Source organism: Neomonachus schauinslandi, chromosome 1 (genome assembly GCF_002201575.2).
Source record: "Neomonachus schauinslandi chromosome 1, ASM220157v2, whole genome shotgun sequence".
NCBI lineage: Eukaryota > Metazoa > Chordata > Mammalia > Carnivora > Phocidae > Neomonachus > Neomonachus schauinslandi.
The window spans coordinates 205,126,965-205,150,760 of NC_058403.1; the positions used below are offsets into that span (position 1 = coordinate 205,126,965).

At 59.1% G+C, this 23,796-nt stretch overlaps 2 protein-coding genes across 10 annotated transcripts; one reads left to right on the forward strand and one right to left on the reverse strand.

The window, feature by feature from the left end:
- The first annotated feature begins 2,957 nt into the window (after positions 1-2,957).
- On the forward strand, positions 2,958-8,109 carry PODNL1 (podocan like 1). The gene is made up of 10 exons (XM_021705568.1): positions 2,958-3,091; positions 3,217-3,441; positions 4,006-4,099; positions 4,401-4,465; positions 4,592-4,701; positions 5,007-5,163; positions 5,421-5,536; positions 6,014-6,671; positions 7,288-7,436; positions 7,588-8,109. The coding sequence occupies exons 1-10, from the start codon at positions 3,089-3,091 to the stop codon at positions 7,736-7,738; spliced, it is 1,728 nt and encodes a 575-aa protein (XP_021561243.1). The 5' UTR covers positions 2,958-3,088; the 3' UTR covers positions 7,739-8,109.
- A 334-nt stretch (positions 8,110-8,443) lies between these two features.
- On the reverse strand, positions 8,444-23,775 carry CC2D1A (coiled-coil and C2 domain containing 1A). 9 transcript variants are annotated; one of them, XM_021705559.2, is made up of 30 exons: positions 23,499-23,775; positions 23,120-23,143; positions 22,011-22,146; positions 20,313-20,428; positions 20,153-20,218; positions 19,763-19,897; positions 19,430-19,664; positions 16,713-16,837; positions 16,307-16,379; positions 16,088-16,159; positions 15,847-15,977; positions 15,696-15,768; positions 14,896-15,029; positions 14,431-14,542; positions 14,177-14,349; positions 13,331-13,453; positions 13,186-13,244; positions 12,978-13,094; positions 11,657-11,730; positions 11,524-11,582; positions 11,357-11,408; positions 11,133-11,232; positions 10,962-11,052; positions 10,502-10,639; positions 10,335-10,420; positions 9,486-9,549; positions 9,265-9,391; positions 9,115-9,191; positions 8,986-9,033; positions 8,444-8,910 (listed from the first exon to the last, which is right to left on the reverse strand). In XM_021705559.2, exons 1-30 carry the CDS (start codon positions 23,556-23,558, stop codon positions 8,890-8,892), a joined length of 2,901 nt encoding a protein of 966 aa, XP_021561234.1. In that variant the 5' UTR covers positions 23,559-23,775; the 3' UTR covers positions 8,444-8,889. The 9 variants fall into 9 exon arrangements, with proteins under 9 accessions (XP_021561234.1, XP_021561236.1, XP_021561235.1 ...); XM_021705561.2 differs by having other exon boundaries at positions 10,335-10,396; positions 14,431-14,545; XM_021705560.2 differs by having other exon boundaries at positions 10,335-10,399; positions 14,431-14,545.
- Between the last annotated feature and the right edge of the window lie 21 nt (positions 23,776-23,796).

Here is a 23,796-nt window from a genome sequence, read left to right on the forward strand (position 1 = left end):
GGGCAAGCCCAAGGTGCACCTTGGGCTCATTAGTTGGTACTGATTTAAGGCCCTTCCTTTCCTTCTCTAATTGGGAGACTACATTTCCCATCATTCTCTTGTTCTCCTTTGCATCAACCCCACCTCCTCCCTGTACCCCCCAGCAACCAAAATGAGACCAGACTGCTGCACTAGCTGCCCAGTGTTACTGCAACTCTCCCTTGTTCCCATGACCCTATGGTCCTCCTTACTCTGAGGTCAGAGCCAAGAGACATCAACACTCGCTCCCTGTGCAAATCTTCCCACACATACAGACACAATCCTACATGCATTCCTGAAGGTGAAGTAAATGGTGATTATGCTAGGCTCTATGTTGGCCGAACACACTCCTCCGCTGCAGTCCCTGCAGAACTCTTTGCTGGATAGGGGAAGGCTGGGCTAGGCAGGGCAGGGCTAGGAAGGGCAGGGCAGGGCAGGGCAGAGCAGGGCTGGGCTGGGCTGGGCAGTGCAAGGTAGAGACAAGGGAATTTATTGCAGGGAGATAAGGCCAGTGGGTCATCTATAAGAGCAGTGGTTAGGTTCTCAGCCAATCAGCACATTCCATCCTTCTGGCCACAGGGACTGGTTCCAGATGGACATGTGACCAAAGCTAGGCCAATGAGATTTTTTTTTAAGATTTATTTATTTATTTATTTGAGAGAGAGAGAATGAGAGACAGAGAGCAGGAGAGGGAAGAGGGTCAGAGGGAGAAGCAGAGCTGAGCAGGGAGCCCAATGCAGGACTCGATCCCGGGACTCCAGGATCATGACCTGAGCTGAAGGCAGTCGCCCAACCAACTGAGCCACCCAGGCGCCCCGAGGCCAGTGAGATTTAAGCTTGAGGCTGGGGATGCACACATGTTGCTTCTGGCACAGAGAAGCCTGCTGGTAGAGCCGAGAGACAGAGAAGGAATCCATCCTGAGGACGTCATTTGAGCCCCAGGATCCAGCTATGCCTGAAAGATACAACCACCGAACATTTCTGTTCATGAGTCAATAAATGCCCTCATTTGCACTAGCTAGTTTGGTTTGGGTTCTCCGTTCTTTGCAACTGAAAGAGGCCTACCAGAAACAGCTTGGTTCTCATTGGGGCTAGGATCAATGCAGTAACTCAGTAGCTCTGTGGGGCTAGTCCCATTACTCTGCCAGGGAGACGGAGGAGCTTCTACCCAGTGTCCAAGCTAACAGCCACTGGTCCCACATGGAGAACTTGGGATGGGGACTGTTGCTCTCTTCTGGCTGAAGCTAAGACCTATCTTCTACCCTAGCCCCGAGGGACCCTGCGTGTCTCTTGTCACAAGCCCACACAGTCCTGGGAAATGTGGGCAAATGACCACCTCCAAGTGTCTTCCATTGTGGAAGAGGGATTAATAATACAGGCACCCTCTCTCTCCATCACTCTCCCACATCTTGGTCCCTTCTTCCCACTCCCCTGATGTACTTCACTGCCCCCACCCTCCCATAACAGGTGCTGTCTGGAGCCCACCATGCCCCACTCAGGCCTCACCATCAGGCACCTATATCTGTTTAGGGCTGGTGCCTAACAGTGGTCCCCAAAGTGCCACTGAATTCAGACCCTTCAGGGGCAGCCCTCAACCAGTGCCTGACCTGAGGGAGTTGGAGAATCAATATCCCAGCTCCCCCCACCCCCCGCCCAGGTAGGACGTGTGTCCTACACAATCTACCAGCATTCCCCGGCAGGACTGAGCCCCATCTGCCTCCGGTGGGAAGTTGCTTGATAACAAGAGTGACAAACTGTCCCAATGTGCCCAGGACTAAGGGTTTCCTGGGACACAGGATTCTGAGTGCTAATACTGGCCAGCCCCAGGCAAGCTGATTATCCCAGCAATAACTCATCATGGACTGCTCCCTTCTTTCCCTCTGTCATTTCCTTGCTCCCCTACAGCTTCTTTCTCTAAGACAAATGCACTCAACCCTCATCTCAGGCTCTGCTTCTGGGAAGCCTCCCCCCTCAACCTCCTTCACCCTGTTTATCCAGCCCATTGGCTCAGCCACTTCTGAGCTGAGCATTTGTGAGGGGCGGATGTGGTGCTTAGAACTTTCTGTACACTACCTGGCTTTGCCTTGTGAGAGCCCTTCAAGGAAGGAAGGGTATTCTGTCATCTCTGTCTTATGTGTGGGAAAACTGAGGTTTGCGCAGGAAAATAATTTGCCTGAAGACACCTTGTTGGCAAGTGGCGCGTCTTGGGAAATAGGATCTGGGGCAAAGGTCGGCTTCTCCCCACCCTGCTGCCCTGGGGTACAGGGCCTGGAATGTGCCAGGCACTGTCGCACCCACCTCATATGGACTATCTCATTTGATCGTTACATTGCTCCTGAGAGATGAGATAACCACCCCCCCCAACTTTCAGGAGTGGGAGACCAAGGCCCAGAGAGGTGGCAGAGCCCAGGTTCAGGCCCAGGCAGGCTGGCGCTGAGTGCATATCCTTAACCACCGGGCTGGTGCCTCAATACGTGTAATTTCCTTTCAGGCAGCGGCTGCGGCCATTCGGGAAGGGCGGGGGAGGGGCCCAAATGGCCGAGCTGGCTGAGAGGCACCCCCCCACCACCGCCCCGGGCTGAGCCCAGACCTGCCCTGAGCCCTTGCTGCCAGCCCCAGTTCCTTGGGGACCCTCCTGTGGCTTGAAGCATCCTCCACTCCTCTGCCCCCACCCCTATTCCTGTGGTTGGCCCAAATACCAGACAGGGCGAATCTCAGCTTTCCCCCAAGCATTCCATGCTCCTGTGGCCCGGCCCAGGCTGGCCGAGGTTACGCAAGCTGAGCTGGGGTGGTTGGTGGGGGTGGGACTGCGGGGACGGGCTGGCCTGTCCTCACCACCCCAACCGGCAGCCCGCCCACCCTCCCCAGGGCGGGGACGGGGGTGGGCCAGCTAGTTCTCCACTCCCCCCGACCCAGCCCCCGGGAGAGAACAAGCTGGGTGGAGGGTGGCCCGTGCCAAGAGATGGGGGGCGGTGGCAGCCACGGAAGAGGCTCCAGGAGGTGACTGCCTGGTTTCCATTAGGGAGCCCTGGTCGGCATTTCAGGCAAGACGGCAGAGCTGGGGCTGGCTATGGTAAGGTGGCGGGGGGCGGAGGGCAGGGGAGGGAGGGGAGTCTGCTGGTGGGGATGCTCCTGTCGCCATGGTGACCTGGTGCCCAGCCTGGGGACACCCTGACCCATCGGTCTCTCTATTCCCAGCGGCTGAGCCTACTACTGGTTCTCCTGCTGCTGACAAGCCCCCCACCCACACCTGGCATGGAGGACGCCGCCTTCCCCCACCTGGGGGAGAGCTCGCAGCCCCCGCCCCGCGCCTGCCCCCTGCGCTGCTCCTGCCCCCGGGCAGACACGGTGGACTGCAACGGCATGGACCTGCAGGTGTTCCCAGACAACATCACCAGGGCAGCTCAGCACCTCTCCTTGCAGGTGGGGCCCGGGCCGGGCGTGGTAGGGGGAGCATGCAGACCGCTGGGGTTGAGGCTGGTGGGGTGTGGGGTCCGTGTTGGGCATGCGGGGCTTGGCAATGGTGGGAGCTGGCCTTGATGAGAGTGTTGGGGTCTGTGCGTTGGGGGCGAGAGGAGGTGGGGGTACAGATATTGGAAGTAGGAAGGGCTGAGAGTTTGGAGGTGTTAGAGGTCAATGTCTTGGCAGTTACAGGGTTTTTGGGGGTCAGTGATAGAGCATTTCGGTCAATTGTGGGGGTGATGGAGTATCAGATGTCATTGTCTTTGGTTATGGGGTTGTTTGGAGTCAGGGTAATGGGTGTCAGGGGTCAATTATAGGAACAGACGGGGTGCCGGGGGTCAACATCTTGGTGGTCACAGCGCTGTTTGTGGTTACGGGGTTGTTTTAGATGCAGGGTAATGGGGCTTTGGGGATCAAGTGTAGGGGTGAGGGGTGGCAAGGCTCACTTGATTAAGGCAATGGGGAGCTGGGAATCAGGGCTCTGGCCACTGGTTGAGGGCTCAGGGCTGTGAATCCCTCCCCCAGAACAACCTGCTCCAGGAGCTCCCCTACAATGAGCTGTCACGCCTCAGCAGCCTGCGGACCCTCAACCTCCACAATAATCTCATCTCCTCCGAGGGTGAGGGGTGAGGGGACCTCTGGAGGAGGGAGGCCAGAGGCGGCCCCTTCCCTCCCCTGCCGGGTCTGTGGGTAGCTCTGCGGTAGTTCCCAGAACTGCCCTTTGCTGAGCAGGATGGAAACTCAGGGCATGGTGGGGGCTGTGGCTTTTGAAGACGGGTGGGGAGGTGTGTGGGAGGGTGCGTGGAGGGGCCTCTGCCAGTCCCCAGACAGGAGCCCTGGGGCAGCCGGGAGCACAGACTCCCTCGTTGCCCCTATCTGAGCCAGGCCTGGGGTCCCCTCACTGCCCGTCCCGCTCCCAGGGCTGCCCGATGAGGCCTTTGAGTCCCTCACACAGCTGCAGCACATTTATGTGGCCCACAACAAGGTGAGCATCCCCACCTGCCCTGGCCCTGAGGTCTGACCTGGCCGGGGTCACACAGCAGAGCGCAAGAGGGGACAGCAGGGGGCTGCAGGGCAGGGCGCCAGGACCAGCGTCGCTGTGCTCCCACAGCTCTCGGTGGCCCCCCAGTTTCTGCCCCGCTCCCTCCGAGTTGCGGACCTGGCTGCCAACCAAGTGACAGAGATCTTCCCGCTTACCTTTGGGGAGAAGCCTGCGCTCAGGTAGCCCCTGGCCCAGCCCAGACCTCTCAGACCTCAGGTGTGCCTGGGGTCACCCCCTACCCTTGGAAGTCTGAGGGGTTCATGAACCTGCCCGTGGGGGTCTGAGGGGGCGGAGCCCTAGCCTGGGGGCTGTCTGAGGTAGGACACCCTGGATGCTCCGTCCGGAGAACTCCACACTGAGGCCGAGACAGTGGGTACACACACGCACGTGCACACACCGAAGGCAGCTCTGGGGAGCAGGGTAGGAATGGGGGTCGGTGGGAAGGCCAGGGGAGGGCTGGTGGCCGGAGCCTGGCTCCCCTCAGGTCCGTGTACCTCCACAACAACCAGCTGAGCAACGCCGGCCTGCCCCCCGACGCCTTCCATGGCTCTGAAGCTGTGGCCACCCTCAGCCTGTCCAGCAACCGGCTCAGCTACTTGCCGCCCAGTCTGCCGCCCTCGCTGGAGCGGCTCCACCTGCAGGTGCCCCTCCCTCACCTCGCCACCCCCACGTTCCCGCCTCCTCAGGGCTGCCTCACCTCTCTCCTGGGGGAGCCCTCCACCTCCTCACAATTCCAGTAGCCGGAAATATCTTTGAGTTTTGTCCGCTGGTCATTCACAGGTGCTCTCCGAACAGCCTTGCTCAAGTGAGCTCGTCACTCCCTTACTCAAGAGCCTTCCACAGCTCCCCGCCGCCCTCTCTCCCTGACCCCCGGTCTCATTCTCTCCTCCCTTCCCAGAACAACCTCATCTCCAAGGTGCCCCGAGGAGCCCTGAGCCGCCAGACCCACCTCCGTGAACTTTACCTCCAGCATAACCAGCTGACAGACAGCGGCCTGGATGCCACCACCTTCAGGTGGGGCCTGGGACAGGGTAGGACAGGGGTGCGGCCTTGTGCTGGCAGGAGGGGTTGAAGATTCAGAGCCTGGGTGCCCCAACCCTCTACCCGCCTCTGGTGTATGACTCCCAAACCGAGGCCGCGTTTGGTGAGCACCTGCTGTGCGTCAGGCTCAGCCAAGCCCTTAGCAGCCATCCTTGCTCCCGGCTGCTCCGTGCCTCAGTCCTATTATCCCAACGTCATCACCGCCACATGCCGATCTTGGACCCAGAACCCTGTCCTGCGCCTCCACGTCCAACCCTCAGGCTGGAAGCTGCCCTGACCTCAGCAAGTGTGCCTCCCGCCCACATCTCTCAACTCCTCCAGCCCCAGGCTGGGGTCTCCAGCTTCCACCTCAGGACCCCTCCTCAGCCCCCGCCCCCAAGGTCCCCTCCCACCCCGCCCCCGGCCCCCGCTCTGGGCAAGCAGCCCAACGCCGGCCCTCTCTCCCGCCAGCAAGCTTCACCACCTCGAGTACCTGGACCTGTCCCACAACCAGCTCGCCTCGGTGCCCGCTGGTCTGCCCCGCGCCCTGGTCGTGCTGCACCTGGGCCGCAACCGCATCCGGTGGGTGGAGGCGGCCCGGCTGCGCGGCGCCCGGGGCCTGCGCTACCTGCAGCTGCAGCACAACCAGCTGGGAGCGACGGGGCTGCCCGCTGGGGCGCTGCGGCCGCTGCGGGGCCTGCATACGCTGCACCTGTACGGCAACGGGCTGGACCGCGTGCCCTTGGCGCTGCCCCGCCGCCTGCGGGCCCTGGTGCTGCCGCACAACCACGTGACCGCACTGGGCGCCCGCGACCTGGCCGGCACGCCGGGCCTGGCCGAGCTCAACCTGGCCTACAACCGCCTGGTCAGCGCCCGAGTGCACGGCCGGGCCTTCCGCCCGCTGCGTGCCCTGCGCAGCCTTGACCTGGCCGGCAACCAGCTGACCCGGGTGCCCGGCGGCCTGCCCCGCAGCCTGCACACCCTGCGGCTACAGCGCAACCGGCTGCGGGCCCTCGAGCCTGAGCTGCTGGCCGGCCTGGACCAGCTGCGGGAGCTCAGCCTGGCGCGAAACCGCCTCCGGATTGGAGACATCGGGCCCGGCACCTGGCACGAGCTGCAGGCCCTCCAGGTCAGGAGCGGGCTGGCTAGCCGCACTGTCCCCACGGCCCCTCAGCAGCTCCCCGCGAGGCCCTGAGATGCCACACAGAGAGCCCAGCCCGCGGGCCGGGGGTGGATACGACAGATGCGGCCTCCGGGCCTTTGGCTGTGCCGTCCCTGCCACCTGGTCCCGGCAACCACCCCGCCCACCTCCCCCAGCAAACACGGCGGCGCCTCTAGCTCCTTCTGAACACCCTGGATTCCGCAGAGGTTAGAGCATCTGTGGGGGCCAGGCGCTGTTATGGGAACTGCAGATGCCACTGGGCACAAAATGACACAGCTCCTGGCCCGGCACAGACATGCTAGTTAGGGAGAGAGCAGTCGACCACGATCCGAAGTAAACAGTGTCAGGAGGGCACGAGGGGAGGGAAGCACCCTCTCTGTGAATGACTGACTGAATCCATCCGTCTGTCTGGCATCCCAGCGCCTACATCATGGCCTGCCCCAGATGGAACTCAGTGTACCTCTGGCAGGGGGAGGGGCAGAAGGCCCGGGTGTGGCGTGCCCCGGAAGAGAGGCTGGGGCCTGGCTGAGTGGATGGCTCAAGCCTGGGGCCACCACGGCACCGTCTCTGCCCTTCTGGCCAGGTGCTGGACCTCAGCCACAACGAGCTGTCCTTCGTGCCCCCCGACCTGCCCGAGGCTCTGGAGGAACTGCACCTGCAGGGCAACCGCATCAGCCACGTGGGCTCTGAAGCCTTCCTCAGCACACCCCGCCTGCGCGCCCTCTTCCTTAGGTGCCCCAGGGTGGCCGGGTAGAGCGGGTCCAGGTGGGCGGGTGTCGGCGCCCCTGGAGGGCTGTGGTGGAACCCGAGCAGGCCTGGGTGGGTCAGGACGGTTGTGGCCCCCTCCCTTGTCACCCACTCTCATGCCCGCCTCTTGGTCCAGCGCAAACAGGCTTCACATGACCAGCATCGCGCCTGAAGCCTTCCTGGGCCTCCTGCACCTGAGTGTGGTGGATACGGCGGGGAACCCCGAGCAGGTCCTGGTCCGGCTACCACCCACAGCTCCACGTCAGCCACGAGCGGGGGGCCCCTGAGCCCGGAGGGGCCCAGCAGCGCAGCCCAGACCTCTGGGGCTCCACTGGGCCATGGACTGAGGAGACAGTGGGCACCTGGGGCCTCGACCAGGCTCTCTCAGGCCTTGAGGGCTGGGCCGCCTGACCTGTGTCGGCCAGGAGGCTGGCAAGGGCACCGCCTCCACACACAGGGCGCCCTGGGGGAGGCCGAAGCGTGCAGCTCGCACACCAGGCACACGCCCCACCCCCCGCGCAGGTGGAGACAGCAACAATAAAGCCTAAGCCTTCCCAGTGCTCACCACCCGCCAGCTGCCCTTCACCTCGCAGGAGGTGCTCTCACCATCCCCGCAACCAGCTGAGGAAGGTGAGGCCGTGGGAGGCTGAGAGGGTCAGGCGACTTGGTTCCATAGCCAGTGTGCAGCAGGGCTGGCTCTCAAAGCCCCAAGACACTCGCGGGTCGCCAGGAACCGCCGCGTAATGCCTGACCACACATGTCAACCCAGATACGCCAAGGCCACCAGCTACAGAAACACAGGGCACGGCAGACACCCCGAAGCGGGCCACGGACCCTCCCACGTACCCCGGCAGCAAGTGTGCAAAGCAGACACATCCTTCAGAGGCACACGCCCCCCCAGAGCCTGCCCCTCTTGCAGACACCTCGCCATCAACCCCCAGAGGGACTGTGGGTGGGAGCAAGAAACAAAGACAGGACAGAGTGAGCCAGGCGTGGCCCTGGCTGTTTATTCCCTGTGTCAGCCCTGGGGAGCCAGCGGGGCTCTGGCCGACCTCAGTGGCTTCTTTGGGGTGTGGTGGGCTTCAGGGTTAAGGCTGGGGAGGGACAGGAAGTAAAGTGCTTGCAGGGGCCCTCGGGGCTTGGTCCTAGCTGCCCCCCCACCTCCGGGGCAGGCCAGGGGCCCGGCACCCCAGGCTGTGCAAACGGGACTGTCCAGGGCCCACCTAGCCAGGCCTGGGCAAGGGGCACAAGCCGGCTGGCAGTACTATCCCCAACGCCCCCTGCCAGGGAGGCTGTGGCCTGGTTGGGGGGACCCAGTGGGGGAATGTGTCCATCTGGAGCCGACTGTCCGCTGATTGTCTGCTTGTCTGGTTCTCGGCTGTGGCCTTGGGCCTGCTCCCCACTCTCCAGGGGCCGGGCCGCCCGCCGGGTTGGCCCCTCACCTGCGGAGCCGCTGCAGCTGAGGGGGAGGCCACGGGAGTCAGGGGGGTGCTCAAGGCCACAGCCCCCCCAACCCCATACCCTGGCCACTCACCTCACTCTCTACCAGGTTCCGCCTGTAGAGTGCCTCCTTTGCGGCCTCCTGGGGGCCAAGAGGTGGTCAGTGGGCTGCTGTCGCCGCCGGGCCCCCCCCCCCTGCACCCCCGGCCCTCGCCCGGCTCACCCTGCTCCCATCATTGCCCAGGCGCCGGGCGGCCTCGGTGTAGAACTGCAGCTGACGCTCCAGCTGGGCCGCGTACTCTGATGGGGGGACCGGGTCAGGATGGGGACGGCCGCCCCGCCCGCCCCCACACACCCCTCCGTGAGACCCTACCCCTCCGGAGGCCTGGGCCCCCCTGCTCCAGCCGCGCCCTCTGCCACTGGCTGCGCTGGATGATGTCCTGGTACTGCTGGGCCACTTCCGGGGGCACTGGCCGCCGCGCCTGCCTGAGGGCCAGGATCTGGGGGTGCCAAGCGGGGCACTGTGATGGCCCTGCCCGGGGCCTACGGAACCCCCAACCCTGCCCCACCGAGCCCACCACAGCAGGCACCCACCTTCCGCTCCAGACGCTCTTGATCGAAGGCCAGCACGCTGAGGCTGTGCAGGGGCCGCGCTGATCTATGGAGTTGGGGAAGGGTGAGGGGCAGCAAGGACCCCGCCCCCCAGCCCCAACCCCATTAATTCGACAGACACACTGGGCACTGGGGAATGGCAGGAGACAAGCCAGGCCCACCCTGCTGTTGCTGAGCCCGCAACCTAGTGGGGATGATGACCGTACACTCAGGCCAGGGCGATGCCAGGAGGTCAGGGAAGGCTTCCTAGGGGAGGCCATAGCCAAGTCGGCAGCCAAAGGAGTCAGAGCTGGGCAGGAGAGTGGGGGCCAAGTGGGTAGGGGTGCTCAGGGCAAGACCACAGAAAAGCCCAGAGGCCAGTAAAAACTAGGAGTAGGTAACCATGAGCCAACAGGAGGAAGTGGAGAGAGAGAAGACTACTGGGTAAATTGATAATATCACAAAAGATCTTAAAAATCAGGGCGCCTGGGTGGCTCAGTTGGTTGAGCGGCTGCCTTCGGCTCAGGTCATGATCCTGGAGTCCCTGGATCGAGTCCCGCATCGGACTCCCTGCTCAGCGAGGAGCCTGCTTCTCCCTCTGACCCTCCTCCCTCTCATGCTCTCTGTCTCTCATTCTCTCTCTCTCAAATAAATAAATAAAATCTTTAAAAAAAGAAAAAAAAAATCAGGCTGAGCAGTTTAAACTGGATGCTTCAGGGGAAGGGGAGGCAGGACACGTTTTGGAGCACGGGGGAGACCTGCTACAATTTGTGCCTGATGGGAAATTGTCTGGGAGGGGCTGCGACAGGAAGAAGGGGCTTCTCTCCAGCATGGCTTGACCCAGCCACCTACCTGTTCCCTGGCTCCCTCGCAGGGGCAGGCACGGGAGGGGCCTTTGCTTTGGGCCCAGCAACCTGCTTCAGCAGACAGAACCAGTGCTGTGATTCCTGCCTCCCGCCCCCCCTCCACCCCCGAACCAAGCCTCCCTCCCTGGGGCTGCTGATGGGCAAGAGTCTCACCGTGGACACAGCTGCTGGCACGGGGTCGATGACCAGCCACCTCTCGGTTGTGGTCTCTAGCTGCTGGGCCGTCAGGGGCTCCCGAATTCGGACCATCACCTCCAGCCGCCCCCCCGTGGGTCTGCGACCATCCAGGACCTGCGTGCAAATGAGGGGACGCTCTGGAGAAGCGGCTGGAGGCCCCGGGTTGGGATCAGGGGGGACCAGGGCGATTTCCAAAATATGAGCCCCTGGGTAGGGCTGAGATACCAACTGGTCAAAATGGAGCAGGGTGCTGGGAATATTTAGGGCTGGGCAGTAGGAAGGTCTGGAACTCCACCCCCCCCACCCCCCCGCCGGGGGAGGGTCTGGGTCAGCAGAGGAGACTCTTGGGAGGCCCAGGGCCTGTAGGAAGCATTTGAGTCAGGTTAACAAATGACGGAGCCACACTGGAGCCTTCGGACAAATGCCCACATCTCACCTCAAGGATCTCCCGGACCTCGCACGCTGTCTCCAGGGCATCCAGCTTGAGCTGCGCTGTGCCCAGCACCCGGTCAGTCTTGAACAGCCCCCTGCGTGTGTGAAGGGGACAGGATGGTTGGCCCAGGACAGCTCCCCCTCCCCCAGAGTCCACCCAGCACCCCCAGCTCACCCCTTGTGGACCACTTCAAATTTGATGCCTTTGGTCTGGATGGCCCTTCGGAAGCCCCGGTGGCTGCGATTGATGCAGAGTTTGAACTGCTCCTTGAACTCTACTCAGGGAATGAGGACGGGGCGGATGAAGAGGAAAGAGGGAGGGGTCAGGCTATGGTCTCATGTTCTCGCTGCATGGGGCTGGGGTGCCTCCCGCCTCCGCTCAGCCTCCGCTCAGCTCACCGGGGGAGTCTGTGTTCTTAATCACACTGGTCTTGTCTTTCTGAGCTTCTTCCTGCAGCCGAATAGGAGGCAGGGAAGCTTAGGGGCTGGGGCCTCCCCTGGCCCCCTGCCCACCCATTCCCAGCCCGATGAGGCTTGAGCCCATCCCTCCTTGGCTCTCCACATACCACATTGGGATAGGGGAAGTCAAACCGAACAAAGACATCCAGGTCACTGGGAGACAGCCCTGTGGGCAGACAAGGGTCAGAGCTGGGCAGAGGGGCAGTCCCTCAGCCCTGACCCCAGCCTGCCGCCCCTCACCTGGGGGCGTGGGCAAGTTGATCCCCTTCACGATGAACAGGAGCATGTCGTTGCTGCTGAGGTCGGGGAAGATCCTTCAGGGAGGGCAGGTGGGGAGACAGAGGCACATGAGCCCCAACGCCTGCCGGCCTTCTCTTCCCTCCGCGGGGCCAGGGAACAAACCCCCTGCTGGCCTTTGCGGGTGTATCAGCTCCTGGGCTGATTTAGAATCAGACAGACCGGGAGTTCTTGGTCCAGTTCTGCCAATGGCTTATTTTTGAGACCTTTCTTCAGTCTGCACAGATCTATCTGGGACCCACTCTGTGCCAGCCGGTGGCCTCAGGGCCAGGGGAGCTTTCCTTCATTTAACATTTCGGGGGTCCCTAATATTCATCATCCAGTGCTCCAGCTGCTATGGGGTCTTCTTTATTCGCTTCATCTGACATTTCTTGAGCTACCATGTACCAGCCAGTGAGTGCCCTAGCTGCCAGGGGACCTTCCCTTCATTTAGCAATATTTCTGGAGCCCCTACTATGTGTCTGTCGGTGTCCTCGCTGCTGGGGATATGGAAGTAAGTGAGACGGACCCCATCCCTGGGTTCACGGGGCCCAAGCTAGCGGAGTGAACACAGGACCAATGAATATATAAATAGAGAAACAAAGCAATCCTGCAGAGAATTAAGATAGGGGAGAGAGTGGAGTGTGCTCAGGAAGGGCTGCTGTAGACAGAGTGGTCAAGGAGGGCCTCTCAGGGGAGGAGACATCACAGGTGATTCTGGATGCTGGGTAGGTGCTGCTACATGGAGACCTGGGGAAGCGGGTCTAGGCAGAGGAAACAGCTGGTGCAAAGGCCCCGAGTAGGAACACGGTTGGTCCGTCTGGGGACCAAAAAGAGGCCTGTGTGGCAGGAGGCGAGCAAAATGGGGACAGTGGATGGAGGCGAGGTGGTGGGGAGCCGGGGTGAGGGGTGTGGCTTATCCTAGGTTATTGCAGTGGCTGCACCTAACCTCATCTATAAATGGGAAAAATGACCCCAATTCCCCCGGGTGTGGGAAGGCTTGAGAGGAGCAGGACCAACAACAACCATCCCGAGGGCTCGCCCAGGCCTTGGGACAAGGCACATCTCTGCACTCACTAGATCTTCCCCAGTTCCCAATGTGTCACTGTCAACACCCCATCACCATCCTTCACTTGCACCTCACAGCTGCCTCAGGACCCCTGCATATACCGTGCTTTCACCACCCAACCAAACTCTCCCCCAGAGGCAAGTCTTCTGCTGGTTTCTGGGGAGTGCAAACCCCCCTCCAAAGGGGCATTTGGGCCAAGGGGCATCAGGGCCTTACTTGATGACGCTGAAGGTTCTCTGCTCAAAGCGGGCAGTGGGCGTGGGGAGACCCCGGGCAAATGCCTGCTTCAGAATCTCCATGCTCCGCTTACAGTCCTCTGCCAGCTTCTCAAACCTGCCACCAAGAGAGCCCTGCTCAGGTCCCTAGTCCCAGGGGTGGGCTGGGGGTGCAAATGTCTGGCAGAGGTGGGGACAGGGGCACTTACTTGCTGGTTTCGGCAATGTTGCCCAGGTGGGTGAACTGGTTAGAGTGGTTCAGGCACATCTGAAGAGCAGGAGACCGTGAGGGGAGGGTTGGGGGGCCATGACCCTGGGGGAGGCCCGCTGAGCCGGGCTGGGGGCCCGCCTCACCTCGTGCTGCTGCCTTATGAGCTTGGTGAGTTCACCGTAGCGCCGGGCAGACTCCTGAGACAGACCTGGGCCAGGCCGCTGGACCAGAGAGAAGTCGTCCTTGTTGACAGGGGCGGGTGGCACCTGAGGAAGACAAGGATCATGGGGAGGGGACTGCTGGTCAGCAACGAACAGGCCCAGCCATGGAAATGTCAACCATCCCTGGAGAAGACTTCCTGGACCACTGTTTTGCCCTTGCCCTGGTCTTTCTTCTTCTCCAAGGTGACAACCGGTGCAAAGAGAAAAGTGGACGGTCCTTCCCAAAGTGGCAGCCTCTGTTAACTGTTTCCCCCAAATGTGATCCTTACCCTCTCTTCCCTAGTAATGGAGTTCTAGCTAGGCACACGGCCAAGAGACTACATATCCCAGCATCCCTTGCAGCTGGGTATGCCACGTGACTCAGCCCCGGCCAGTGGAAGGTGAGCAGAAGTGATGGCACACCATGTCACTTCCTTTAAAGGAAACTGCTTGCCTTGCCCTTTCTTTCTCTCACCACTTCCCACGGACTGAATGACGACAGGGCATCAACCCACTCTGACCATGTGGACAAAGATGACCTCCTAGGGTGTGGCAGAGCAACAAGATGGAAGGAACCTGGGCCCTAGCAGGCTTTGTCTTTCAGAGCCCAGACTGCCCTGAGCATTACGTGCAAGAAATATGTCTGTCTTCTTTGAGCCACTGTCTTAGGGGGACCTATTTGTTATAGCAGCTTCGCCTCAACCCTAATATACTCCCAGGCTCATGGCTAAGTGGCCAGAGCCCCATGGGTGGGTGCCTGGGAAAGTCCAGCAGGCCTAGAGAGTTCACCTTGGCGATGTCCACAGGCAGCCCGTTGCGTGAGGCCTCCAGCATGGGCTCCAGCCCCTTGGCCTGGCGCAGGTGCATCTTGGCACCCTCTACGTCATTCTTCTGCTTGGCTCGCAGCGCGGCCTGCAGGAGCTGCTTTTTGCGGCCCTCCAGGAAGGCCAGCTGCTGCTGGGCTGTGGGTACCGAGGTGTCGACGGGTGCTGCCCAGCCCAGGGCCAAGCAATGGGCAGCCAGGGAGGGGAGGGCATACCTACCTCTGGTGGATGTGCCCTTGGGGGCTGTTTTGGCTGCTGGGGCAGAGCCTGACTGAGGTGCCCTTGAGGGTGGGGCCTTGGGCTGGGCCATGGGGGCCGGAGGGCTGGTGGGCTGCTGAGGGAGGGAGAGGAAGTCAGAGCTCTCCCAGTGCCTGCAGTGGTTCCACTCCCCAGAGGGTCAGGGCCTGATGCTGACAGCAGGGACCGTCTTAGTTGCCGTTTCCTCAGCACTGAACGCAACCTATGGTCCCGTTCTCGTTGAATCTTTGCAACAGCCCTGGGACACAGAGACTGTCACCACATCCACTTTACAGACGAGGAGACAGGATCAGAGAGCAAAATGACCTGCCTGGGGCCACACAGCCGGGAAGAGGCAGGGCGGGGATAAGGCCAGTTCTTCCCCAGTGTCAGGATTTTGCTTTGCTGCCGCTCCCTGCCTCACCCCAAGACCCCAGCCCCTCACACCTTCTTAGGTTCCTCATCCTCTTCATCCTCTGGGCCTTCCTCCTGGTTGGCCAGCTTCATGGCAGTTTCCAGGACCCCCACCAGGCTCTGCTGGGTGGGCTCAGTGGCCTCCAGGCCCTGGATGGGGGGAAAGCCTGGGCGGCGAGTCAGGACCCAGTCAGGAGGGAGAGACCCATGCCATTATGGTGGAGAACGTGGGTTCCTCTCCCTCCTAAGGAGCCTCAGGGCTTTGGATATACTTTGAATCCAGGAAGGAGCTCCTGCTGCTTCTGTGTAGACACCAGATCATTCCAACCTCCCTCTTGCCTCTTGGTGCCTCTCACCTGACCCTGGGCCTTGACCCCCAGACTCCAACAAGCTAGCACTAGATGAGGTGGGGTACTGGGCCCAAGAGGTGGTCACAGGCCTGGGGGGATTCCCAGGGGACCAAGGTGCTAAGTGATAACTGCTCTCACGGGGGACACACAGGCAGCTCTGAGAACCCAGAGGAGACCCCCCAACCCCCTGGGAGGCTAAGTAGGTATGTGTAAAACTGAGAGCAGATGACTAGGAGAGAGTGAGTTGAACAAAGAAGAAATGGAGGGATCAGATGATGGTGGGCTGATGAATAGGTTCTCCCAATAAACCCCCTTGATTTTTAGTGTCTGCCCATTGCCAGGTATAAATCCTCCTACTGTGACCCAACTTTAAGCTACCAATCGTCTAACAAGTTTGCAGAATTCCTGAATGCGTAGCAAAGAGCGCCCTGGGCCTGTCCCATGCTCAGAGGCCAGAGGGCTAGGGGGAGGGGCAGTGCCTACCTGGGGGCACCGGTAGTTCAGCCACATCTACTGCTCGGCCGGCCTTGTGGGCTCGGATGGCATCTTGGTATTGCTGCAGCGGACACAATATCAGGGTTACGTGGGCCAGGTCTCCAGGGGCCGTCTCCCTGCCCACCGGGCCCCCACACACCTTGACGATGCGCTCATGCATGCGAGCCTTCCGCTGGTCCCCTTTGCTCTTGGCCTGGGCTGCAGCCACGTGGTATCGCCCCATCCGCTGCTCCAGTGCCTCCAGGAGAGTCCGCGGAGGTGGGGGAACCTCTGGGGCAGACGGGGGCGGCGGGAGGCAGAGGGGCCGGGTTAAGAGTCTTGGGAAGGAGAGAGACTGTCCTGCCCTGGCCTGCCCGTCACACAGGGTTCCAGGAGCCTACCTGGCGTGGAGGGCACCGTGGTGGGAGCTGGAGGCTGCAGTGGTGGTGACGGTGGGTCTGGGGGCAGCTGGTCTGAGGGCAGAGAGGTCCAGTCCAATGAGGGGCTTGCTTGGGCACCCCCTGCCCCACCCCAGGCTCATGTGGCCTGAGGGGGTTCCCAAGTGACCAGTGAGGGTGGCAGCATCAAGTCCTGAAGGGTGACCAGGGTAGGGTTCTCACCAGGGGGAGGTGGCAGGTGGGACAGGTCCACAGGCTCCCCCCGGCTCAGGGCCTCCAAGACGGCATCGAAGCTCTGACAGAAAGAAGGAGATCAGGGGAGGAGGCTGCAGCTGGGGGCCAGGACCCTGTGGGGAGCCTCTGTGCCCCACCATTTGACAGAGGACCCCCAGCTCTATCCATTCCTCTGCACCATCTTGCTTTAAGCCCCTTCCAATATTTATGCCCATTTCACAGACAGGGTAAACTGGGGCTTTAAGAGGTACAGCAAACTACAGCTCTGGAGTGACTGAGAGCCAGGATTTAAATGTGGGCCTGTGTGACTGCAGAGCTCCTGCTCTTGGCCACCATGCAAAGCCAGGAGCATCCTGTCTTTGCCCTCCGACCCCGTCCGCCCGTCTGCACGCACCTTGGCCACACGGAAGTGTCTGGTGGCAATGGCAGTATCTCCCTGCTGCTTGGCGTGGAGGGCAGCCAACTTATATTCACGCTGGCGGCTCTGCAACTGGGCCAGGGGGCCGGGGCTGCAGGCACCTGGAAGGGGGAACAGTGCATGAACCATTTCTTTTTTTGACGATTTCGTATATTTATTTTGGAGAGAAAGAGAGAGAGCAGAGGGTCAGAGGGAGCCCCTCAACGTGGGGCTTAAACTCATGACCCTGAGATCAAGAGTCTTGTGCTCTATGGACTGAACCGGCCAGGCGCCCCTTCATTTATTTCTTTTCAATTGTGGCAAAATACACATGAAATTCACCATCTTTTTTTTTTTTTTTAAGATTTTATTTGGGAGAGGGAGAAGCAGCCTCCCCACCGAGCAGAGAGCCAGATGTGGGGCTTGATCCCAGGACCCTGGGATCATGACTTGAGCTGAAGGCAGATGCTTAACAGACTGAGCCACCCAGGCGCCCCTGAAATTCTCCATCTTAACCCTTTCTAAGTATACAGTTCAGCAGCATTCAGTTGACCCTTGAACAATGTGGGGGTTAAGGGTGCCAACAGCCCTCCCACCACACAGTTGAAAATCTACTTTGACTCCCCCGAAGCTTCACTATTATAGCTTACTATTGACTGGAAGCATTATCAATAATAAAGGCAGTCGATCTACACATTTTGTATGTTATGTACATTATATACCGTATTCTTATAATAAAGTAAGCTAAAGAAAATACTAGGAAAGCCACAATGAGGAGAAATACAGTGTTGTACTGTGTTAATCAAAGAAATAGTGACCCGCTCAGTTCAAAGCTGCGTTGTTCAAGGGTCAACTGTAAATGTGGGTGCTTGAAAGTCTTTTCTTGACCACCCTACTGTACACTTGTAACCAAAATCTCTCCCTGCAGTGCATTGGCAAAGTGAAGAAACAAAGAGTTAAGCTTCTGTTCGGTGTGTTCATTACAGGATCAAATAATACAGTTCAATAGGTTTTCAGAAGAAGTATCTCTAAACAGAAAGCAATCCGTGCAATTTTTGGTATAAAAAAATAAAGTGTAATAGATACACCATCCAGGGTCCACAAATCCTAGAAACGCCTGGAAAGCCGCATGCGTTGTACTTTCTCAGACTGACAACTGCACTTACAGCTTTAAGTTTAGGTGTAGTTGCCTGAAAAGCTGTCCGTAGGTTGAAGCTAAACACCTTGACTTTTGCCTGGTTTTATGTCCTATCATTGCAAGTCTCTGAGTTAAGAAAATGCTTTTCCAGGTTGAATCATGGGTATTTTTAGGACACAACTGAGCAAAGCCTAAATATATCAAGCTTCTGGATGAAGAATTTTTATATACCAAGAGTAAAATTTTATGAGCAAGGTACCTCTTGCCTGACATGGTCGGGGCTGGGTCCACCCTCCACCAATTAACTCCTGTTTCCTGGTTTATTCTTTCCCAACTTCCCGGTTTTCTTTTTTTAAAGCATAAAGAAACCTGCTTCATACCAACAAACAGATGGCAAGAGGCGAAGTCTTGTCATCACCCTGTCGGGGGATCCCCTGAACCCCTGCCAACCTATGTGCCAAAACCCCGTGGTGAGAAACGTTTTGGTGATATCGGTGGAGAAGTTCAGGTGGTGATTTCCAACAATCCTCCTTGACCTTTGCCAAAACAAAAGCTTAGAAACCAGTCTGGCTGTGGAAAGATTTAGACCTGCTGTTTACTTTCTCAACCGGGCCAGCCCAGTTTTAAGTGTCTCTTTGGTTCGCTTGGGGAGTGTCTGCCTCTGGGGCAGAGCCTGTGTTGATATTCTAGAAGGGAGGGGGGGCCACTCCTTTCCCACAGTGGGAGGAGGGCCACCCGAGAAGGAAAACCTCTTGGGAGGTTGGAAAACCTCCAGCAGGTGAGTTTTAGGAGAGAAGACAGACAAGCTGAGGGCTTGGAAATTATCCACTTACAACTCTCTGCGTGAGAACGGTAGCCCTCAAAAGGAGCGGAACTCTGATGCGTGCTGCAGTATTACACGAAGTGAAAGAAGCTGGACCCAAAAGGACAACTAGCGTGTGGTTCTACTTACACGAAGTATCTAGGAGAGGCAAAGTCATAGACAGAGAGCGAATGGTGGGGGCCAGGGGCTGGGGGGAGGGAGAATGGGGGAGTTAGTGTTTCATGGGGACAGAGTTGTTGTTTGCGGTAATGAAAAATCTTTGGAAAAAGATAGGGGTGGTGGTTGCACCACACTGTGTGAATGTGCTACACACCACTCAGTTAACTGCACACTAAAAAATGGTTACAACGGCCAATGTTATGTTATATATATTATACCACCACACACACACAAAAGGTATCCGTGAACTCCAGAGGCATGAGGACCTAGGAAGAGGAGGGGTGTTAAGAATATCTAACAATTGGGGAGCCTGGGTGGCTCAGTCGGTTGGTTAAACGTTCGGTTCCTGATTTCAGCTCAGGTCATGATCTCCGGGCTGTGGGATTGAGCTCTGCCTTGGGCTCTGTACTCAGTGCAGAGTTGGGATTCTCTCTCTCCCTCTGCCCCTCCCCACCGTTTGCTCGCGCTCAATGAATGAATGAATGAATGAATGAATATCTAATGAATGAATGAGTCAGCACCCCCACAAAATGGCCAACTGCTGAATACCACCCCCGCAAATCCCATGTCAGTCCAGCCTTGCCCTTGGCCTACCTGGAGGAAGCTGGGGCTTAGCCAAGCCTATGGATGTGGCTGGAGCCGTGGAAGGAGGGCCTTCTACCGTGACCCTGGGCTCTGGGACTGGCTGGTTTGCAGAGGCCGGCGGCGCGGGCGCCGGAGAGTGGCTGGGCGTGGCTGCCGGGCCCTTCCCCACTGCCACAGGTGGCGGGATGTCCCCTTCATTGATGGCATTACCCTTCTGGACGGAGGCCAGCAGGTTTTCGAGTGTCTGAGAGAAAGTGTGAAAGTGGGTTTTAGAGGAGCCTGGAGCTGGGTGCAGTGGGCTGTGGTAGGGTCCCAGCACCCTCCCATCACCTGCCCGCTCACCTTAAGCCCCCGGTCGTAGCGCCGCATCTTGGCACCATCTCCAGCTTGCCTAGCGCTTTCGATCGCTGTCTGGTAGAGGGCCAGCCTCTCCTGCAAGGTGGCCTCCACCCCTGGGCTGGGGGCTGTGGCCTTCGGCTGCAGGAGGGACCGGGGCATGGTCTGGGTGGGACCCCACCTGAGTTCTCCCCAAGAGCTCCCTTGCCAAGTGCCTCCCACACACCAGGCATGTTGCCCCTGGGCCAGCTGTCCCACCCCACCCCCCGGCCAGGAGGAAATCATCATCCCCCTCCGGTCTCAGAGGTGTCATGTCACCTGCCCAAGGTAACATGGCCGAGGGGCCAGGGAAGGCCTCCAACTCTGGGCTATGCGGAGCGGGTTGCTGGGCTATACCTGAGCCACAGGAGGGTGGGACTCCACAGTCTTCTGTGCCTCCCCAAGGACCTCGTTCAGCTCTGCCTGCAGGGGCACACGGCCGGGGGCCGAGCATGAGGGCCCGCTGGATGGCGCAATGACAGTGCGGGAGGCCCCCTGCCTTGCCCCGGGTGCTCACCAGCAGGTCATCATCAGCCTCCACATCCTCCTCGTCCGTACCCTGATCCTCACCCTCATCCGGGTCTCTCATGCACAGGCTGGCCATCTTGTCAATAGCCTCCATGGGCAGGGGGCCTGGCGGCAGGTAGAGGCCCCAGCTGGACTGGGATCCTTCAAGAGTCCCCAGCCTCCCATTCCGGTTACCCATGACCCCAAGGACTAGGGCAGCATGTCCCCCTCCCGGCCCTTCCATGGCACCCCACGGCCCTCGGGCCCACCAGGTATGATCCCGATCCCCGCAGATCTCGCCCGCCTCATCTCTCCCTTATCAAGCCCGATTCGGCACCCTGGCTTCGCAGCTTTCTCACTTTGGAGCCCTGGGCAAGTCACTTGCCCTCTCTGGGACTCAGTCTTCCCATCTATCGGACGAGGACAACAGCTTCTCTCTCACAGGTCAGTTGTGGGAACTAAAGATAAATGAAGCTCCAGAACAGCATGTGGTCAGCAGTTTGTTATTTGAGTTAATCCTCATTATGTGCGTTAGTTCTGTTCTATAAAACTGCCTTAAATGCTGACTTAGGGAACACTGGACCACGGCCCCTGGAGGAAATACAAGGTTCGGGTCCCATGAGCCTCTGGGCACAACATTTTTGTCAACCAGTCAATACATAACCTTGCTTAATGTGTGTTTCTATCTAATGACACCTTTTTAAGTATATATTGTTGATTTGTGAACCCCGAACTCAAGGCCAAGAGCAGCACTGTAACTCACGTCTGAACGAAGCTCATCTGTTATGTCTCTTCTCCATAAGACACATCACAGCCTTCTTGCTCTTAGAGACACGAGACAGCACTAAGCCCTACACCTGGGGGCCGTTTTGAAGGCAAAATCACCAACAAAAAGCACCAAAATGAGAGAAAATGCAGCCTTACACAGACTGGGGAAAGGACACTTATTTACAGCATGCCCCGGGACAAGAGCGACTCCAACTTCCGGCAGCTCTGTGCATGCCTGCCAATAATTGCAAAAGCTCCCCAAGTATTGATTTGGGTGTTCCAAATAAAGTTTAGCCCGTAGGGGAATTCACAAATATGGAATTCATCAATAATAAGGGTTGACTGAATCAGTAGAAAAGTATAAAGGTTCCGTTTGCCCTCAGAGCTCCAGCCCCACTGCCCACTACAGAGTTGCTGCCCCCTGCCACCTCCCCTAGGGGGCTTTTGCAGGTGCTGGGGCCTCTCCCAAAAGTGCTTCCCAGCTCTTCACCTGACCCTCCTTACTGTGGGTGCCTCTTGCGGGCATCTGGCCCCAGCTCACAGGTCTCTCCCATCGCTCTGTGCTTCCCTCATCCCAGCCCTCATCACGGGGACTGCAAGCTGGAGGAAATGCTAGACCCTGTGTGAAGTGCTTTATGAACAGTAGAAGAGTAACTCCTGTGATTAAGTGCAGTCATTATTCCCATTTTACAGATGGGGAAACTGAGGCCCACAGAGATGCTGGGACTCATCAAGTCACACAGCCAGTAAGTGGCAGAGCTGGGATTCGAACCCTCACCCTGGGTCCAGAGTTGATCACTTAACCTTTTACCCAGGCTGTGGGTTCCAGGAGGGCAAAGACCTTCTCTGTCTCCTCTCCTCCTTCTCCCCAGGACCCAGCGCTGAGCCCTGCCCACAGCAGGAGCTCAGAAAATGTTCAGGGGTGTGTTGAGAGTCTCACCTTTGCCTTTGAGCTTCTCCAGGACTTGGGGCTGGCCCCCAACCAAGGCCAAGAACTCGGCCTCCAGTTCCTCATCGTTAACTCCATCTTCAGGGATCATCAGGCCGTCTGGGGAGAGGTCAACCAGCAGGCCCAGCTGAGGGAAGAGCAAGGGTCCAGTCAGACCTCGGAATGCACCCCACCTGGCCAGAAGGCAGCCAGGATGGACCCAGAGTTCCCTCAGGAGGAAGGAAACCCAGACCTCCTGGGGAAAGTCATTTTCCCTGGGGAGTGCCAGGAGGCTGGAACAGGCTCAGAATGCAACAGGTGTCCCAAGATGGGCCAGGCCCTCTGGCACAGATCAACACGGGGCGAAGGGCAGGCAGAGACCCTGCTCCCTGCTCTGAGCCCACGCCCATGATGTGCTGCTGACCAAGTTCAGTGGGAAAAGCAGGCCCTACACCCTGCCCAAAGCAAAGTCACTCTGCACACCTGGGCTTTTCCTTCCAGCATACTCAGCAGAGGGGGCCAGGCAGGAAGGTTGCAAGAGCAAACAGAAGCCCGGAAAACAACACAGAAGTTGAAAGCGGGGTTTTCATTGTGTAACAGACCTGTCTTCCTATCCCCTCCTAGTTCATGACCAATCATGATGTGATAATATTATGTTGAACTATACAAAATTGCCTTTTCTGTGGGTCAAAATGGGCAATTATGTATGGCTCCTTTTAATAGTAATAATGAAGTTACACTTATTGAGGGCTATGTTCTAGCACTTTCCATAAACTATCTCAATGAATTTTCACAACTGTCCTGTGACATAGGAACTGTTAGGGCGTCCATTTTACAGATGAGGAATCTGAGGCGTAAGAGCTGAGAAGCCGAGTGTCCAACGTACAGAGACCAGCAGGGAACTCCAGGCTGGCCAGACTCTAATACCCCGGCACTAAGCTATGGCCTGGGCTTCTTCCATCAAAGCTGAGAAAATCAACTCTCCAGGTGCCTGGGGCAGAGGAGATGGAGAAGGAAAGGAGGTCCAGACACAGTCCCATGGGCTCATGGCAGCAGCTCTGGATTTGCACTTCACTCTGGCCAAGCCGTTAATCCCTATGACCTTGGGAAGCTGTCTTCACCTCTCTGGGCCTCAGTGTCCTCATCTGTACAGTGGGGATAAAAAGAGTCTGACTTGGCCTGGCAGACGCGAGGTTCCCTGCGTGTTCAGGCCAGGAGTGCAGTAACTATCCTTATCCCAGGTCCGAGGCCTTCCCCTCCCAAACTGGAGAGGCTGCGGCAACAGGTGGCCCTGAGCCCAGGGCGGGGCGCCAAGAGCTAAGGAGCTGGGGAGCAGGGGCCAGCAGGCCGCACTTTGGGGGCAGAACCTCATCTGGAGGGCGGGGACAGGGGCTCACTTGGGGGTGGTGATCGGGTTCCCCTGGGGGGTGGGGCCCTCCCCTGAACCTGTGATAGGGGTGAGTAGGGTTCCCTAGGCAAGGCCGTGGGGTACAGACTCACCTGGCGGGCGGCGGCGGCACCTCGGCCTGGGGGTCCCGGGGGTCCCTTCCTCTTGTGCATCTTCCAGGCTGAATGCCCGGGCCACTGGCCACCTCGCCTGGCCTTGCCCTGCCTCCTCCCCCGGGGCCTATCGCCGCGCACGCGCACTTCCTGAGCCCCGCGCCCCTCGCTGGTGCCCTGCGACCGCTGACCCCGCGCCCTCGACCCCCGGAGTGGCCGTCTCACTTCCGCTTCGGCCCTGGGGCGCCGCGGCACCGGAGCGCAGCCACTGGACTTGCTGGGCCCGCCGCACTGAAAC

What these genes read in the sequence shown, in the direction of transcription:
- CC2D1A (XM_021705557.2), bottom strand. Translation starts at nt 23,558, where the DNA reads ATGCACAAGAGGAAGGGACCCCCGGGACCCCCAGGCCGAGGTGCCGCC. An exon ending in AGGATGAGGAACCTAAGAAG is followed by an intron (nt 14,546 to 14,895) that starts GTGTGAGGGGCT and finishes TCCCTCCCTCAG; the next exon opens with CAGCCCACCAGCCCTCCGGC. An exon ending in CAAGGGCACATCCACCAGAG is followed by an intron (nt 14,350 to 14,430) that starts GTAGGTATGCCC and finishes CGGTACCCACAG; the next exon opens with CCCAGCAGCAGCTGGCCTTC.
- PODNL1 (XM_021705568.1), top strand. An exon ending in TAATCTCATCTCCTCCGAGG is followed by an intron (nt 4,100 to 4,400) that starts GTGAGGGGTGAG and finishes TCCCGCTCCCAG; the next exon opens with GGCTGCCCGATGAGGCCTTT. An exon ending in TGGAGCGGCTCCACCTGCAG is followed by an intron (nt 5,164 to 5,420) that starts GTGCCCCTCCCT and finishes CTCCCTTCCCAG; the next exon opens with AACAACCTCATCTCCAAGGT.